The sequence below is a fragment of the Notolepis coatsorum genome (assembly GCF_963971535.1).
Source record: "Notolepis coatsorum genome assembly, chromosome: 12".
Lineage (NCBI taxonomy): Eukaryota > Metazoa > Chordata > Actinopteri > Aulopiformes > Paralepididae > Notolepis > Notolepis coatsorum.
In genome coordinates, this window is record NC_140176.1 from 101,092,774 (window position 1) to 101,108,363 (window position 15,590).

The 15,590-nt window shown below is 41.4% G+C and overlaps 2 protein-coding genes across 2 annotated transcripts in view; both read right to left on the minus strand.

Annotated features, from left to right (window-relative positions):
- The window catches only part of isoc1 (isochorismatase domain containing 1), a 46,772-nt gene extending 40,508 nt beyond the window's left edge, over positions 1 to 6,264 (minus strand). The window contains exon 1 of the mRNA XM_084326252.1: positions 5,987 to 6,264. Within this exon, the coding sequence (XP_084182378.1) occupies positions 5,987 to 6,262 (276 nt within the window). The 5' untranslated portion in view covers positions 6,263 to 6,264. The remainder of the gene's footprint in view (positions 1 to 5,986) is intronic.
- Positions 6,265 to 10,230: 3,966 nt separating this feature from the next.
- The window catches only part of LOC311238304 (ATP-dependent RNA helicase DHX29-like), a 92,111-nt gene continuing 86,751 nt past the window's right edge, over positions 10,231 to 15,590 (minus strand). Inside the window, 2 exon segments of the mRNA XM_084326329.1 lie at positions 10,231 to 11,008; positions 12,907 to 13,003. Coding sequence (XP_084182455.1) covers positions 10,953 to 11,008; positions 12,907 to 13,003 — 153 coding nt within the window. The 3' untranslated portion in view covers positions 10,231 to 10,952.

The window sequence follows — 15,590 nt, forward strand, 5'->3', positions numbered from 1 at the left end:
TAAATACATATATTAGATCATCAAATGTAGTTTGATACCGATTGACGTCAGATTAAAAATTTCAATTGTACAAGGTCCTAAACGTCATGCCTCATCATCTGCTGGTGACCGGAGGGGGGGGGGGGGGGGGGTTTATAAGTCCGTGGCCGACGTTAAATCATTTATGTAGTATGGGCGATATATAGATCAGAGCAGTTTATATGGATAATAATAATCAAACATGCTGAAACTCACCGCAGCTTCCTCTGACCGTTGGGTGATCAGCGTGGAGCAGAAAGATCGCTATTATGGGATGTTGATATATGCGATCCATTTCCAGGTTGTATAATACTATATACGTCCAAATCATGTTGTTTATCGAGTTATTGGCAACGGATCGCTATCCAGTGTATCAAGCTGGAGTCCCGTGAGCGATAGCGAGTGGCCGGACGAAATATGGGTGAGCACCACTTCCGGCCGCTCACTTCCGGTTTTGGCGATTCGCCGATCGGCCACCAGATGGCGGTCTTGAACCGTTGGAGAGTTGAGATGAGATCAACAGCAAGTCTCAAGTCTCCGTGGGTGAAATATGATTGCCATGACAGATTTTTGAAATATTGATCTCAAAGACGCTGTACGACGTCATTGGCAGATTACGCATGGCGAGGAATGACGTCTAAAGTCGTCCTTGGCGATTAAAGGGTTAAAGAAAAATCCAGATTGATTGATCGCATGCTATACTCGATTGATCGTGTATTACTAAAAAAAAATACAAAAAAAAGATTATATATTTTTTTACTTCTTTTTGTTCATTCACGTATATATGTTTAAAGGCCAACTTGCATGTTGTATTTTTGTTCAATAAACAATGTGGACTAGGCCAACGGTGACTTTCATGAAGAAGGAAAAAAAATTATTGAAATTGACCCAGTTTTAGCGTTTTTATAAAACATTTTGTCTGCCCAACACAATCACCACGCACGTGGATATTTTAATCAATGGTTCATAACGTGCGCGTGTAATCGAATGATGTCGTCACAACAGGTGCAGGGCACCAGGGGGCTCTGAGAGTCACACACAGCTAGTGGCAGGCACTGCAGGCAGAGAGCCTTGCTACTACTAGCCGAATGAAAATGTATCTGTTTCACCTAACAACACTATTGCTTCGCCATCTTTCTTTTGCCAAAGTATAAACAAAGTCTCAAGCGAACGCCGGTAGTATCACGAGAGGTTAAGCGTTGGACTGTGACGTCAGAGGAGACACTCCAAGCTGCACTTGAATGCACAGACTGGAGTGTATTCCGTGATAACACAGCCAATATTAACGAATACACTGAAACGGTGCTTGACTTTGTCTGTACTCTGGTAGAAGAAACAATCCCCTCTACCACAATTAGAATCTACCCAAATCAAAAGCCTTGGGTAGATAAATCCGTCCGTGAGGCTCTGAAAGTGCGCACCTCAGCCTACAACACCGGGCTGGCGACAGGCAACATGGAAGAACACAAGACGGCAAGATACAACGTCAGGAGAGCAGTAATAGAGGCAAAACGGCGTTACAGGGATAAAGTTGAACTTCAGTTTGAACAGGCTGACTAGAGGTATGTGGCAGGGCCTCAGAACAATGACAGATTACAAAGGCACCTCCCTCAAACTGAACAGTGACATCTCCTTAGCAAATGATCTCAATACCTTCTATGCGAGGTTTGAGGCTGTGAATAACAACACCAGCCTACAAGCCACGGCAATGGGGGGGGGGGTCTGCTGATGGAGACTCAGTGTTCAGGGTAACAGAGCATGAGGTGAGGCGGACCTTTAAAAAAGTGAATATCAGGAAGGCAGCAGGACCGGACGGCATCCCCGGCCGCGTCCTAAAAGTCTGTGCCGACCAACTGGCCCCGGTATTCAATGACATCTTTACCTGTCCTTAGAACAGGCTGTCATCCCCACCTGTCTGAAGAAGTCCACCATCATCCCTGTACCCAAAAAATATACGCCCGCTTGCCTCAACGACTACCGCCCTGTAGCCCTCACCTCCATAGCCATGAAGTGCTTTGAGAAGCTAGTGAAGGGCTACATCTGTTCCTCCCTCCCCATCAACCTGGACCCCCTGCAATTTGCATACCGCCCTAACAGATCCACGGAGGATGCCATAGCCCATGTGCTGCACACAGCAGCATCACACCTGGACAAGAGGCAGGGGAACTATGTGGTTCATTGACTACAGCTCAGCATTCAATACCATAGTCCCCTCCAAACTCATAGCCAAGCTCAGGGACCTGGGCTTGAACTATGACCTCTGCCAGTGGGTCTTGGACTTCCTGACGGGCAGACCCCAGGTGGTAAGAGCAGGCAACTGCACCTCCTCATCCATCACGCTCAACATAGGGGCACCCCAGGGCTGTGTTCTGAGCCCCCTCCTCTACTCCCTGTACACACATGACTGCGTGGCACAGCGGAACAACAACACAATCATCAAATTTGCTGATGACACAGTAGTGGTGGGCCTGATCTCTGCCAACGACGAGAGGGCCTACCTGGAAGAGGTAGATAATCTGTCACAGTGGTGTCAGGAGAACTGCCTCTCCCTGAATGTCAGCAAAACAAAAGAGATGATTGTGGACTTCAGGAGGTCGGGGGTCAAGGACTACAGCCCCCTCAGCATCGACGGGGCACCGGTTGAGAGAGTGAACAGTTTCAAGCACCTCGGAGCCCACATATCCGAGGACTTGACATGGACCACACACATTGACAGTGTTGTGAAGAAGGCACGACAACGCCTCTACTTCCTCAGGCGCCTAAGGAAGTTCCAAGTCAGTCAGAAGATCCTTAGGAACTTCTACATGTACAATCGAGAGCATCCTGACTGGCAACATCACCTCCTGGTTTGGGAATAGCACTGCACAAGACCGTAGCAGACTACAAAGAGTGACACGTTCGGCCGAACGCACAATTGGAGGGGGGCTTCCCACCCTCCAGAACATTTACAACAAGCGGTGCAGGGGGAAGGCTAAGAGAATCATCAAGGACTCCAGCCACCCGAACAACTGCCTCTTTGAACTGCTGCGGTCAGGCAAGCGATACCGGAGTCTTAAGGCGAGCACAGAAAGACTCAGAAGGAGCTTCTATCCCCAGGCCATCAGGCTGCTAAACGAACAATAAACACTATGCAGCAACTAGGGCTGTCTTAAATACTTCGAAGCTTTGAAGCTTCGTTCGATGGCACAAGCTTCGAACATTAAAAAAAAATCGAAGTGTAAAAAAAAAAAAAAAAAAATTAATAAATCTTTTTATTTTATTTTTATTTTTACTTCTGTGTGTGTGTGTGTGTGTGTGTGCATGGGGCCATTGGGTGGGGCCGGGGGACAAATACACTGGAGGAAAGTAGTAGCACTGCCCAAATTATATCATCACTATTGCCTGTTTGAAGGATATCATCCTCAAACACATATACGCATTTCATTGTATATCCGTATGCCGTGACAAATAAAACTCTTGACTTGACTTGACTTGATATACACCACTTACACGCCTATTCTCAGTCCTTGCCCCACAATGGTGGAATGAACTACCCACCCCAGTTAGGACAGCCGAATCCCATCCAATCTTTCGCCGTCGACTAAAGACGCACTTCTTCAACCATTATCTGAAATAAAATTTTAAAAATAAAATAAAAAAAATCTAACCCTAACTAACCTTACTGTCATGCACTTGTCCTAATAAACTAACCTACACTGTAACACGCAACACTTTGATGAATATTGTTACTCAGCTGATAGAGTTGTATCCTTCCTGATGACCTGTCGTACAGAACTTGTAAGTCGATTTGGATAAAAGCGTCAGCTAAATGACTAAATGTAAATGTGAATGTAAATGCCTTGTAGAATTCCACACATAAGAAAGAAAGATACTGGGATGAATAAACAAAATAGGAAATAAAATGTAGAAATGCATGCAATACATAAATAAATATGAATCTCCATGGAATAGAACATTTAGATAAGGTGCTACTGAGATGTTTTGGTGAGTTCTTTGTTTTTTTGTGGAAGTAGCCTTTCTTAAAAATGCATGAACATTCACTGATAATTGGTCTGTAGTGGAGTCTACAAGGTCTACATTGCCGGACCATGTAGAATCCGGACATTGTAGACTGACATAATTCTGTGCATAGTTTAGTCTACACAGGCCATATTTCAAATAATCAAAATCTTACTTCATTCATCTTAAACATTCTTGATTTGGGGGATTGGTAGTTCCCATGAAATCTGAAGTTGTTCAAACGACAACAGCGATCCACCTTGAATTAAATCACACTGTGTTGGCTGCGTCACAGTCACGAAAGGGGCTATTTAATTCATTAATCCAATCCACTTTATTTATAGAGCACATTTAAAAACAACAAAGTTTACCAAAGTGCTGTACAAGTCCCACAACATAAGATAAAAAAATATATATATATATATATATATATATATATATATATATATATATATATATATATAAAAAAAGTAATTAAATTTTTTTTTAATTCGAAGCGAATTCGAAGCGAATAGGCTGAAAAATTACAGTTTTTGTGTATTCCAGAATATTCCAGTAAATGCAGTTTATCACGGAATCTATATATTTTCCTGAAAAACTAGGGCTTTTCAAAATGCTATAAAACGGAAATGAAACGATTAAAAAACAATCCGTTTCGACAATGTTGACTGCAAACAAGTCATTGACAAGCGACGGGCAGATTAGACACATAATTTAAGCCAGAGATTATGCGTTCACAACGCTATCATTGAAGTGGGTGCTGGCATTCAACCATGCTTTACCATGTTAACAAGTGGCAACAAAAGTGTTAACAATTGTGTGTATTGAGCCGTACTGTATTGTACCCGTTCTGCAATCTGTTAATAACATTTTCAATCAATCAATCAATCAAGCAATCAATGTATGACATACGCATAATGACTGATGCCTAATTTAAACTAAAGTATCTCGTTTTTAACTGGAACTATTCATGTCACTTATTGTAGTCAATGACGAAACAATGGTCTGAATGAATGAATGAAAACTTTATTTAACAGATTGCAGAATGGGTACAATACAGTACGGCTCAATACACACAATTGTTAAGGGGATGCAGACCAGAGAAAGACGTCCCCCATTTTCAATTCATAATGACATTTATGACATACACAACATAGATATACAGATAAAATAATCTAATCATGACATTTATGACATACAGTACTGTTACATTTGTGACATACAAGATATGCAAATATACAGTAGTGTTAAACAGACCATAACAGTAAATATATACATACGAGGGGCAATTTGTGCGCAACTACTGTACTGCTATTATAGATTTCTGGTTCAACCTGTAAATCAACATGATCAGCTTAGGTAGGCCACCTTTATTAACTGTATTATGTGAGGGAGCAGCAACTTTTCTACTTGATTACAATACAAAACGAATGTACTATAGTTTTTTTATTGGAACTATTCATGGCACCTATTGTAGTCAATGACGAAACAATGGATAGTTATAATCTAACCTCACTGCTGTAAGGCAATAGTCAACAAGTGCAGGACTTGATTGATTTATTTATTGATTGAATTGATTGATTTTTCTACGTCAAATGTATATACACTCTTTTTCTGGACACTTTTTGTATCACAAACAGTACTGTATTTGCAAATCTGGTATGTCATAAATGTATAGATGTAGCAGTACTGTCTATCTGTATGTCGTGTGTGTCATATGATGAATTGAAAATGGGGGACCCTGATGTAAACAAGACGAAAGTCTTTCTCTGGTCTGCATCCCCTTACTGTACTGTACCCATTCTGCAATCTGTTAATAAACTTTTCAATCAATTCAATCAATCAAATTGATTGATTGAAAACTTTATTAACAGATTGCAGAATGGGTACAGTACAGTACAGTACCGCTCAATACATACATACATACTTACTACATGGACAACAACACTACTATCTGGTAACAACTGACCTCTGCTTGCAGGGGCACCAGTCGCAGCATGCTCCTGTGAGACACCCTGGCCCCTGCCGGCAGGTCGGTGAACTGGTCCCACTCCTCGCAGTACTGCTGGATCTGCCACTTCCTACACACGTCCACCCGACGGCCGTACACAGAGAGAAACTTCTGCATCAGCACCTCGTATCCGGAGCCCGACGGCACCGTGGAGGGACGGGAGGAGGAAGCGAAGGAAAGTAAAACAGGGACATGATTGTTGCTGTTGTTGTTGCTGCTCTGACCGTCCGCCATTATGGTTGGAGCAGTGTGACGCTCTGTGAGCTGTGTGTGATGAACAGAGCAGTCGGTAGGTGGTGCTGTTGGAGGAGGAGGCGTTGGTGTATAAACTTGCGGTCCCACGATTGGGTGTACATGTCACATGACCAGAAATGACACTGGCCAATCAGAATCGCAAATCGCCGAACTCCGTTGTAGAAAGTATTCAGGCAGCCGGCACATAGATATCTATGCAGACGTCCGGAAGTGGGAGGAGTCAGGACAGGAAAAGGAATTACTGCCGTTTATTGAGAAAATAAAGGTATAAAGTCAGAAATCTTGTACTTAAACATATTGACAAAAAAAACAAGCAAATTACAGACTAAAAATATTAAAGAATATAAAATGTGATGATGTATGGTTAGACACAGGTTTTCTTATTAGCATGTTCCAGAGGCTGCATTAAAATAATAAGATCTATCTAAAAAAAACAGGGGGATGAAAATTTAGATTTTTGTATGAAACTTACCAAGCAGGATCATGAGATTCATTATAACAACATTTCAATGAGTTAACATTTCTTTCAAAATAAACAACATCTAAGATATATCATAAAGTATGATCTCTGACCACTGTGTATCGACATGTAAACTGTCTTGTTTTGTACGCTTGTCATCGCTGTAAAAGAGGGTAACCTCAGTGTCTCACACGTTGAAATAAAGGTTTGAAATTAAATTTAAATCTTTAAGTGGGGTAAATTGAGCCATCTCCCTCCTTCCATCCCTCCTTCCTCCCCCCGCCCTCCCTTCTCCCCTCCCATCTTCTAACACCCCTCCCCATATACCCCCACCTCCTCCCCTCCCTGGATTAAGATATTCCACACTTATATACAACATTTGTATTTATTAAACACAATTCAGCCTAGCTTTGTTTTATTATTGCATTTGAAATCATTTCAACATAGGCCTGATAATGCCTTAAAGTGCGGTCTGAAAGAAAACGCTGAATCTGAACTTGAAAAAATAACGAACATTCTGAACTGAAACACTGGCTCAATTTACCCCAGAGATACCATATGTAATTAATTAGCCCCAACAGCTAAAATGGTTTCCTAGAAACAAGGGGTGGCTCAACTTACCCCAGTCTCCCCTACCTACCTACAGTACCTCTGCAGCTACACTGCGGCTAGAGCCAAAATGGTGGCGGCTATCATCACACACTAGAAATCTCAGCGTATGGTTACACATGCGACTAAATGAAAAGCCAAAAGGCCAAGTTCTGTCACACGTAGATACAGGTACAGGCGCACTATTACGTGCGTTATTTACCGACTGTGAAATACTCTACCTACTGTAGGTGTCACACTCAAACACAGGAGCCAACTTTTTTATTCATAGTATTTAGTATTTATACTAAAGCACCACCTCACCAGTGAAGCATGGCAAGCGATACCGGAGTCTCAAGGCGAGCACAGAAAGACTCAGAAGAAGCTTCTATCCCCAGGCCATCAGGCTGCTAAACGAACAATGAACACTACACAACAACAACCATCAAACGCACATAGCACACACATCCACACGCACACACTCACTTTAAACAAACACACTGTAGCACCCACTCCACACACTTTATAGCACACACCCACTTTAAACAAACACACTGTAGCACCCACTCCCCACACTTTATATTTATTGATGAAGGATTGCACTACAACTCGTACACCTTACTGTAAATTGTACCTCATCCCATTTCTGCTTTGCACTATATAGTACTGTACATTAGTACACTGCATAGTATTGTATATTATATGGTAACTCAGTTACGTCTATTCTGCATCGAACATTGTACATATGTCTATACTGAACACTGTGACCTCATTTTCTACTTCTAAATTACATGCTATATCATGTTATTTGATACTATCTTGTCTAGCACAGTCTCTGGAGTGTAACAGTAAGAAGCATTTTGTATGAAAGTATTCTGTACTTCTGTATGACAACTATTAAAGAAACTTGAAACTTGAACTTGAAACTTATGGTGTGGGTATGTATGGCTGCCAATGAAACTGGTTCCCTTGTATTCATTGAGGACGTGACTGCTGACAACAGCAGGCGGGCAATATTATCTGCTCATATTCAGCCAAATGCTGAATCAAGCAACCAGTTTTTTTAAGGCAAAGTGGAATGTTATGCAATGGCTAAGTTCATCACCTGACCTAAATCCAAATTGAGCAGCATTTCACTTGCTGAAGACAAAACTGAAGTAAAACTTATGCCTAATGCCCCAAGAACAAGCAGGAACTGAAGACGGTTGCGGTAGAGGTCTGGCAGAGCATCACCAGGGATGAAACCCAGCATGTGGTGATGATGTCCATGAGTTCCAGACGTCAGGCTGTCATTGACTGACAAGGATTTGCAACAAAGTATCAAAAGTGACATTTTATTTATCGATTGTTAGTTTGTCCAATTACTTGTCGTCCCTTAAAAAAATTAACGCGGTTCACCTGGTTTGGATGTAGATACCCTCACATTTAAACCGAAGGTCTGCACTTAAAGCACATCTTGTTTCATTTCAAGTCCGTTGTGGTGGTGTACAGACAGAGTCAAAATTCCAAATATTATGGTTATAGTGTCTATAAGCAAGCTTTACTGTCATATATTGTTACTAGAGAGGATGATTTAGTCTGGACAATCTATCACAGCAATAATAGCAGTCCAACATTTTTCTTTACAATGGTCTTGAAAGACATTGTTGTGATTTCTAGCAGTTTGAAATAATCATATATACATTATATATTTACAGCATATATATATATACATATCTGTCTGCATATAATCCTCCTATATATACCTTATATTATACATCTGTATATAACCTATATAACTTTGTATGGTAGCATGTACAATAATGATGTATATACCATATATATATTTATTCTTACCATATATATCTATCCACCTGCACATAATCCTTTTGCATATCTGTAGATACTATATCTGTACATCCTACTCTTAGTTACACTGCTGGCCACTATGACCATGTTGTCTTTATACCTGTATCACTGTACATTATTGATATTACGACAACACTTTACGGTTACATTTGCACTTGTGCTGTATGATGACGATACATTTGAATCTAATCTAATCAGCATCGGCCGATAACTGAGCACACGGCCGATTAACAAAAAAATTTGCTCTTTTTTATTTTTAATCAATTTATTTGTTTGATACATTTGTTGATTTAAAAATAATAATTACCTACTAAAGAGGTCAGATTTGTCAGATAAATATTGGCATTATATTCTAATTATCGGCATCGGTGAACCCATATCGGTCGACCACTAATACATTGGAGAATTTCCATCACGGGAATGAAAGAATTGCCCAATATCTTTCTTCTGAATATGTTTTAACAATGTTATCAACATCTTCAGTTACGGTACAATGTCACAGCTATGTTTGTGTGTGAGTGCTCATCACAAACCAGTAGGGATGGAGGTCAGAGTTTAAAGGTGAAACGTTAATGAAGATCAAACACAACTCGCTCAGCGAGGCTCTCAGGCGTTCTGTATTTTTTACTCTACCTCTGCCTAGAACCAATGCTCTAAAGAAAACTGCAATGTATAGAGCCATAACATATTGGAATAGGATCCCATTACATATCATACGGATGGAAAACAAGGACAGTTTCAAAAAGAAACTTAAAGGAGCCATAATCCGGAAGGAAATCAATGTCATGCATGAGTGTAGCTGCAGCCATGTTATCTAAACTTCTTCTGTTTACTTTGCGTTTTTCTTTTAAAGGTATGGTGAAATGGATTCACCTATGACCTTTTGTTTGATTTTCTATTGATTATGTATGTGATATATGAGTGATTTACACTGAATGTTTCATATTTGTATGTGTATATCTGTGAGGACCCCAGGAAGAACACCACCCTTTAAGACTGACACAGATTTATTTCATCAATGTTTGGCAACAATTTGTAAGTAGAAGCTGAAGAAATGGTTTCCTATGGTCTAATATTCTCTTTTACATTTCATATCATAGTCCTGCTTCGTTTCATTTACAGAATCCTCTTCAGATTCTTGTAGGTCCAACTTTATGGAGCAGGCAACACGTTTAGCTCACATAACCAAAACAAACCAGTCCAAACCGGTCCAATCCAGTCTGTACTGGAGTAGTCGGCCATTATAGAGGAGCCAGTACAGTGCTGGAGCAGTTGGTACGGTCCAGTACAGTGCTGGAGCAGTTGGTACGGTCCAGTACAGTGCTGGAGCAGTTGGTACGGTCCAGTACAGTGCTGGAGCAGTTGGTACGGTCCAGTACAGTGCTGGAGCAGTTGGTACGGTCCAGTACAGTGCTGGAGCGGTTGGTACGGTCCAGTACAGTGCTGGAGCGGTTGGTACGGTCCAGTACAGTGCTGGAGCGGTTGGTACGGTCCAGTACAGTGCTGGAGCGGTTGGTACGGTCCAGTACAGTGCTGGAGCGGTTGGTACGGTCCAGTACAGTGCTGGAGCGGTTGGTACGGTCCAGTACAGTGCTGGAGCGGTTGGTACGGTCCAGTACAGTGCTGGAGCAGTTGGTACGGTCCAGTACTGTAGGATGAGAACATTACTGGTGTTCCCTGGTTCTCCGACAGCAGATATATATATATATACATATATATATATATATATATATATATATATATATATATAATACGACCCATTGTGGTCAGACGTCACACAGCGTTCTCCATCTTGATCAGGTCTAGAATCAACTGGATGGTCTTCTCATCTGATGGAGACGGAGACAGAAATCAAACGTTGATTGAACAACTAGAGCAGGTGTTTTGTAGTCAGAGCCACTCCGTTCTGGAACATCCTACCAACTGAAATAAGACACTGTGCTACCTACCACACCTTTACAAAAAAAAAAAAAAAAAAAACTGGTTATTAACCAATCAAACATGTAATCACATCAGTTCATTGTGTATTTTATTATTGCTCTTATTATTATGTTGGATTGTGTTGTAAATACTGTGTTTTACTTTTAATGCTTCTGTTCTATGTGTATGGTCGGTCTTATAACATCTTGCCAAAAGGACTACAGTTGCGAATTAGCCAACTGGCTAAAACTGACACATTTACAGAAATGTTTATCAATGTGTACTGTCCTTTAAAAAAAAGAAAAAAAAACTGAAACTGATACCTGGTTTAACCGTTTAGAAAAATGTTATTCATTACATTTCAGTTTATTTTCTACAACCTTAGGGCTTGCGTCCATTTACCAAATTGTTCTGGGCGCAAGCGTCTTTTTTCAATTGTTCCCAATGAGGAGGGAGCGGCCGCCTATAGGAAATGCGCCGCGGTCGGCTTCCAGTGCGTTTCAGATTTTTTGTGCGGCCGCTCCCTACGTTTAAAGTTGAAAACTTCTGAACTCGCCGCAAGCGCTTCATCCCAGCACTACCCAGTGCTCTGCCAGCGTTTTTCCAGCTGGAAATATGCGGTAGATGGACGCAAGCCCTTAATGTCCAGAGCCAGATCTTCCTCTTACACGGTTAAGGGGTGATGTTGATCTAGCAAGGCAGAATTGTATCTTTTGGCCCAATGACAGGAGCTATTTTAGGCTTTGACGTCAGTTCCAGCCAGAGACACAGGCCTTGTGCAATTCATACACTTAAAGCGGCCCTGTGTAGTTTGGTAGGGCTAGAGTTCATAAGCTTAAAGGAAAACTCCAACATTTTGGGAAATTAGCTTATTTGCCATCTACCCTGGAGTTAGACAAGAAGATGCATACCTTTTTCTTCTCTGTGCGTGCAGTAGGAGTAGGAAGACGTTGGGAACTAGGCTAATGGAGGAACCTACTTCCAGTGACTGACGCTAAGTTAGGCTAACGGTGCGCGTCTTCCTACTCCTACTGCATGCACAGAGAAGAAAAAGGTATGTATCTTCTTGTCTAACTCCAGGGTAGATGGCAAATAAGCTAATTTCCCAAAATGTTGGAGTTTTCCTTTAACCCTTTCACTACCACACTACCAAAGGGTTAACCCTTTCACTACCACACTACAGAAGGTTAACCCTTTCACTACCACTGTGGTAGCGAAAGGGTTAATGACTTCGTTTGCAGATATATCACAACAAGGGCGTAGGTTTGGTTTCAAAACGGGGGTCCCAGACGTTTTGAGCATCAAACACTTAATTTCCTGCACTCTGGTGCACTTTCTTATGCACCAATTTGTGCATTTTCTGCATACATTTATGGTGGAAATGTCTTTATTTCTGTAAAGGAAAAAACAAATATAATGGAATATACGTGATATAATGTGGTGTAACACGATGTAACACGGTGTAATATGGTGTCACATGGTGTAACGTGGTGTAACATGGTCTAATATGGTGTAACAAGGTGTCACATGGTGTAACACGGTGTAACATGGTTACATGTGTTTGTGTGTAGGGGGGGTAACAATGTGTAACATGGTGTAACGTGGTGTATCATGGTGTAACGTGGTGTATCATGGTGTAACGTGGTGTATCATGGTGTAATATGGTGTAACACGGTGTAACGTGGTGTAATATGGTGTAACACAGTGTAATATGGTGTAACACAGTGGAATATGGTGTAACACAGTGGAATATGGTGTAACGTGGTGTAACACGGCGTAATATGGTGTAACACGGTGTAATGTTTACCCTCTAGGTTCATCCTGGGGTTCGCCAGCTTCTTCTCCAGCAGTGAGTCCATGAGCTTCCTCAGATGTTTAAAGATCACGCCGATCCTCACTGGAGCCTGGAGGGGGGGGGGGGGGGGGGGGGGGGGGCAGGACACACGGAATCAGCATCATGTGAAGTAGCATCAATGTAACAGCGTCAATACAGAATTGAATAATTCCAAAGGAGAAGAAACAAGTATATTCAATACAGTGTATCGAAATGTAAAACTGACATAGAGCAGGTTGCATCGTACAAATACCTAGGAATCCACATGGATAATCGACTGAAATGGGATGTACACGTTGATGTTCTGTGTTCCAAACTAGCCCAACGACTGCACTTCCTCCGTAGACTCAGACTGTTTGGTGTGAGCACAGCGATCATGACCACATTTCATAAAGCTGTCCTAGAAAGCCTGAAGAGATATGGGATGGCAGCGTCCAATCTATCTTTGAGAAAGTAGTGGTCAGCCAGGCACAGAGAATCTTACAGGACCCTTCTCATTATTCTATATCCTGAATATGAAGTTCTTCCCTCAGGGAGACGGTTCAGAGCAAGTAGATATAAGAGCAACCACTACAAGCTCTCCTTCCTTCCTACATCCATCGCGCTCCTAAATAACACTAGAGGTCGATTCCTTTGAGGTGCCACCTAACAGTGGACTGTCACCTCTTTCTTTCTTGTCCAAGTCTTAATCTGTTGTACCGGTAATTTAATTAGGGCAGGGTGCAATATGAAGCTTTTGAAATTAGTTTACCTACTTATGAATTATGGTTGCACGTCTCTATGTATTGTCATATTTGTCTGAAGTCCTTTTTACTAACTGAATGAATGATTTTTTTCTTCTTTTACACCGTTATCGCAGAATGAAGCAGCACTGATGTTCCAAGTACATTTTCCCCTCGGGGACAATAAAGTTTATTCTTATCTTATCTTATCTATATTCCTCTATACATCTCTATCTACTACTACAGTGGCTCGGGAGGTAGAGCAGTCGTCTGGCAATCCGGAGGTTCCCGGTTCGATTCCCGCTCCTCCCGAGCAGCGTGTCGATGTGTCCTTGATAGGGATGTCCGATATTATCGGCCGATATCGGCATTAAAATGTGATATCGGAAAATATCGGTATCGGTTTTCAATTTTTTATACATTTCTATAACCTTTATTTACCCAGGCAAGCAAGTAAGAACAATTCTGATTTTATTTATTGTCAAAAGTATGCATAATGTTGTGTTAATTCCACAACAAGAGATATGTAATGTTAACACTTTGGCTGCCTAAGGTTAAATTCATGATATACCATAGATTGCCAGCGCTATTTGTCTATGGAGAAAGTCCCCTTCTTTGCAGGGCTATAACTTTTTAAATTCTATTGCTACATTGCCATTATTAGGGCCCATTCAAAGTCCTATATGTATTGTTCATTGTGTAGCAACGTTAAACTTTTTCATTCACATATTCATAGTAAAATATGGTCTAAAGTATAAGTATGTTTTTATCGTTTTCTGCAGCTTTCTCCAGAACTTGATTTATAGCTCCAAATGCATTATATTGATGATGAAATACAGTTTGATAGCAATCGATGCGAGATAAAAGATTTCAACTGGACGTGGTTCTAGAAGTTACTACACGTCATCTGATGTTGACCGGATGGGCGAGGGGGCGTTTATAATTCCGTGGGCAGCGTTATACCAATCATCTAATGTGGGTCAAATGTTGATAATATCAGTTATTATCGAAGACGGTAACGTTACACGCTGAAACTCACCCCAGTATCCGCGCGCCGTTGGGCGATCATCGTCGAGTAGAAATTTTATCATTATGGGATATATTATTACCCGGTCCATCTCCAGCTTGTATAATGGTATATACGTCCAAATCATGTTGTTTATCGAGTTATTGGCAATCGATCGCTATGTAGAGTGACGAGCTACAGTGCCGGAAGCTATCCCGAGTGGCCGGAAGCAATACGGACATTTAGCAAAACCTCTACAGCGCTTCCTGTTAAGCAGTTGCGCGATCGGCCACCAGATGGCGCTCCTGAACCGCCAGAGAGCTCAGTGGGTCCTGCTGGTGGTTCTCAGGCCAGCGGAGGCAGATTATGGATCCGATCGCAGATTTTTGAAATATTGATATAAGGACGCTGTACAGCGTCCCCCGGCAACTTTAGCATCGCCAGCAAAGACGTCTAAAGACGTGTCCCGGCAGTCAAAGTGTTACCTGAAATTATTCATTTTTTTGGAGGGTTTTCAGTTTGAAAACCCTACATATATCGGTATCGGTTGATATCGGTTGATATCGGTATCGGAAATTAAGAGTTGGACAATATCGGTATAGGTAAAAAAGACAATATCGAGCATCCCTAGTCCGTGAGCAAGACACTTAACCCCTAATTGCTCCCGATGAGCAGGTCGGCACCTTGCATGGTCGCCTCCGCCGTCGGTGTGTGAATGAATGGGTGAAATGTGAGAAACAAAATTGTAAAGCGCTTTGAATAAAAGCGCTATATAAAAAAAGCAGCCATTTACTATATTCCTCTATACATCTCTATATTCCATACATCTCTATGGACTATTCTATAATGCCTCTATACATATCTACTCTATACATCTATATATACTACTCTATATCCCTCTATGTACTATTCTATATTCCTCTATACAT